This window comes from Chaetura pelagica, unplaced genomic scaffold (genome assembly GCF_000747805.2).
Source record: "Chaetura pelagica isolate M959 unplaced genomic scaffold, ChaPel_1.0 scaffold70, whole genome shotgun sequence".
Classification (NCBI taxonomy): Eukaryota; Metazoa; Chordata; class Aves; order Apodiformes; family Apodidae; genus Chaetura; species Chaetura pelagica.
The window spans coordinates 2,899,953-2,903,031 of record NW_009952265.1 but is presented as its reverse complement, the minus strand read 5'-3'; the positions used below and the strand labels follow the sequence as shown (position 1 = coordinate 2,903,031).

At 44.3% G+C, this 3,079-nt stretch overlaps 1 protein-coding gene across 1 annotated transcript in view; it reads left to right on the top strand.

The window, feature by feature from the left end:
- Positions 1-2,483: 2,483 nt before the first annotated feature.
- The window catches only part of EIF2AK4 (eukaryotic translation initiation factor 2 alpha kinase 4), a 38,859-nt gene continuing 38,263 nt past the window's right edge, over positions 2,484-3,079 (top strand). The window contains exon 1 of the mRNA XM_010007735.1: positions 2,484-2,489. Coding sequence (XP_010006037.1) covers positions 2,484-2,489 — 6 coding nt within the window. The remainder of the gene's footprint in view (positions 2,490-3,079) is intronic.

The window sequence follows — 3,079 nt, the reverse complement described above, 5'->3', positions numbered from 1 at the left end:
AGCTTGGCTGTTTTGGTTTTTATAAGAGGCTTGTAACTCAGAGGACAGCACTTCAAAAAACCGTGCTAACTTCTATATATACATTTGCTAAAACATTTATTTTTTAAATGCTTAATTTTACAGGAAATTTCCTCTGTAGGGATAGTAAGTTGGGGTTTTAACTGTGCAAAACGTGTGCCTCCAGGTGCAAAAAGGTGCACATTTACCTTTAATTTGAACGCCTTATGAGGGTGGCTAGCTAAAAAGCAAGCCAAAAACGGGTTTTCAGGTGCTGACCAGTGAATCTGGAAGTGCCCCCAGAAGAACAGCCACCCACCATAACCCCTGCATGGCATGGCTCTTTCAGGGACCCCAGATCAACAAAATGCGTTTCTGTAATCGATGTCCTGTCTCCCGTGCACTCGGAGGATACAAGCTGAGTTACCTGCCGCGAGTTCCAGGATGTGCTGACCAGGGGGAGCAGGCACTGCCACCGCCCCGCCATGGGCTCTGGAGCCTGTTTGTGCGGCATCTGATTTCGCTTCCTGCTCCCAGGCCCTGCCTGTTGCAGCCTCCACTCACTCCTCTGGTAGTCCCAAATTATTGCTCCAGGCCCTTTTCTAGTAATTTCTCGCTTCCCCACTCCCAGCCTGGCCCCATGCTCTCTCACACCCCTACTCCCAACTCATTCACCATGTCCAGCTAGTTCCAGTTTTTCCCCCACCTTCCCCAGGCAAGAGTCAGCAGCTTTTACTGTGTCTTCCCCTTCTGTTTCCTGGGACTCCCAAATTGGCTTCTTCGTCCTCTCAACCCCTAACATCGCTGTGGCCATCTTGGCCATTCTCTGTGACCAGACTCCAACCTCCTCCCTTCCACCTCCCAGCCACAACAAGCAGGATGCCTTTCCTCACACAGCAGCCCCTTTCTTCAGCTTCTCACTCTGAGGACCCTGCCCCCTCTGTCCTGCACTTCACCTGAGCAGAGTATTCCTCCACTCACTTCCCCTCACCATGCACAGAGGAAGTGAAACCACACTAAAATCCCACAACATGAACATTTAATTCCAGTGCTTAAAATCTAATGTTCTGTGAGGTAAGAGTTTTAAATTTTGGAAGGAAACCTGTCCAGGTGCAGTCTGGCACATGTTTAAGGCAGGTTGACTCTTCACTGATGTTAATTGTACTCCTGTAAATCTCTGGGGAGCATGTGAATACTTCCTTCCCCTCCAATATAATTTAGTTTACCTTACATAGGTTTTCACAAGGCTAGCTAGTAAAGCCACGGTGCTGAAAAGGGGTTGCCACTTCCCCCTCACCCATCAAATTTTCCACACTCCTGCTTTTTAAAAGAAATTCTCAGAATATCTTAATTACAGTATTATTTTTTCTCTAGCTGTCTTCTTGGAAACAATGAATCATTGTAGAAGAAATTAAGATAAAAAATAAAGTAGCTTGAGGTGGACATGTGGTCAAGAACATTGCATTCCAACTGGTTAATTTTTTGTAAAGTCACAAAGAATGAAGGACAGGAAAACTCAGGCAGCTTTAACAATGTTTTTTTATCTGACACACCCATCCTTACACAATGGAACACAGGAGAAGCTTCCCATGTGCTGGGCTTTGTCCTGCGCACAACATGCTTGGAAACAGTAAACCCATGCCTGTTAAAGAAATTTTACTGACATTTCTTAATTACTTACTGCATCGTACCTTCAAATTTGCCATTCTTTCTGTGTCTTTGTGTGGAAGAGAAGACAAATGTGTGACCTAGAAAATTTTCTTTCTAGTCTTTAACACAGACAATACAATTAAATTGTATTTATACAAATTAATAGATGGGAATACCCAACTGCACCAATGGGTCAAAAACAGCAGTTACAGCTAAGAAGGTGCAAGAAACTCTGCTAGACTGTGCAGGAGATCTCTCATTAGAGAAACACTACACAGCTTGGGTCATGTATTTCCCACAAAATCCCAACCAAACAAAAAGAAACCACACAAAAAACCCAAACCCAACACCATCACAAAACAAAAGCCCTACCACTATGGGCACATTCCAGGCATTCCCAGACATGGCAAGGAACAGACTATAGAATCACAACAGGGATACAGTTTAGGATTTGTTTTTTAATAGCTACTAATGACATTATGAAACTACCAGTTATTAAATAAATTCTAATCCCAGCTGAGACTCTCATAATTTAGTTTGAATGAAACCAGAAGGTAAACAAAAGCATGCATGTAACAAGTTTTTTATTTCAGAAGGACATATTCAGTGCTATAAAAACTAGTCATTAGAGTAAGTTCCTCCTTAAGTAGTCTATTTATTAAAAAAAAGTCTGTACCTGAAGGTCTGGGAGTAAAGTGAAGACCACTAAAACTTACTGATACAAACCTTGTAAGTAAAAGAAAGAGAAATATCAGAAGAGTTTTCATGCACTTATGAAAGTACAGAAAAATTGAGTCCGTTATACTACAACAGTACAGATTTAAAATAATGTAAGCATGACCGTAAAACTTATTTTAATTGTTTTTAAGATGACAGAATCTGATCTTTAGGGGAAAGATAACTAAAGGGAACAATCCTATGAACTTGACTAGCACTAAGGCAGAAGGAAAACTCCCGAGATTCAGCCAATGCAGTTTCAGTGGACCATACTTGTCTCCTGCATCTCCTAACAAATGAAATCACCCAAGTACAGTCTACGGGTGCATGGTAGCAAGCTACAAACTACTGTAGCATCTCCCTTTGCCTGGGAGTTGCACACCTAATGTATAACTTGTATCTATGAATTTACCACGGTGTTGTTTAAAGTGTTCCTGAAAGAAGCAGGGGGTTGGACCCGATGACCCTTATGCGTCCCTGCCAACTCGAGATCTGTGATTCCCTGAGGCGAAGCCGCTCGGAGCCTACACAGCTGTGAGCACGAGGCGCTTGGGACAAGGCAGGCGGCTCCGCCAGTGGCCACAGGGGCTGAGCAGGGCACGACGGCAACTGTGCCACGGCCACTCACGGGTAGCAGGCCCCAAGAGAGGCCGTCGGGCCCAAGGCCCTACACGGTCCAGGGCTAACGCGGCGCTAAGGCCGCCGCCATCCCGTC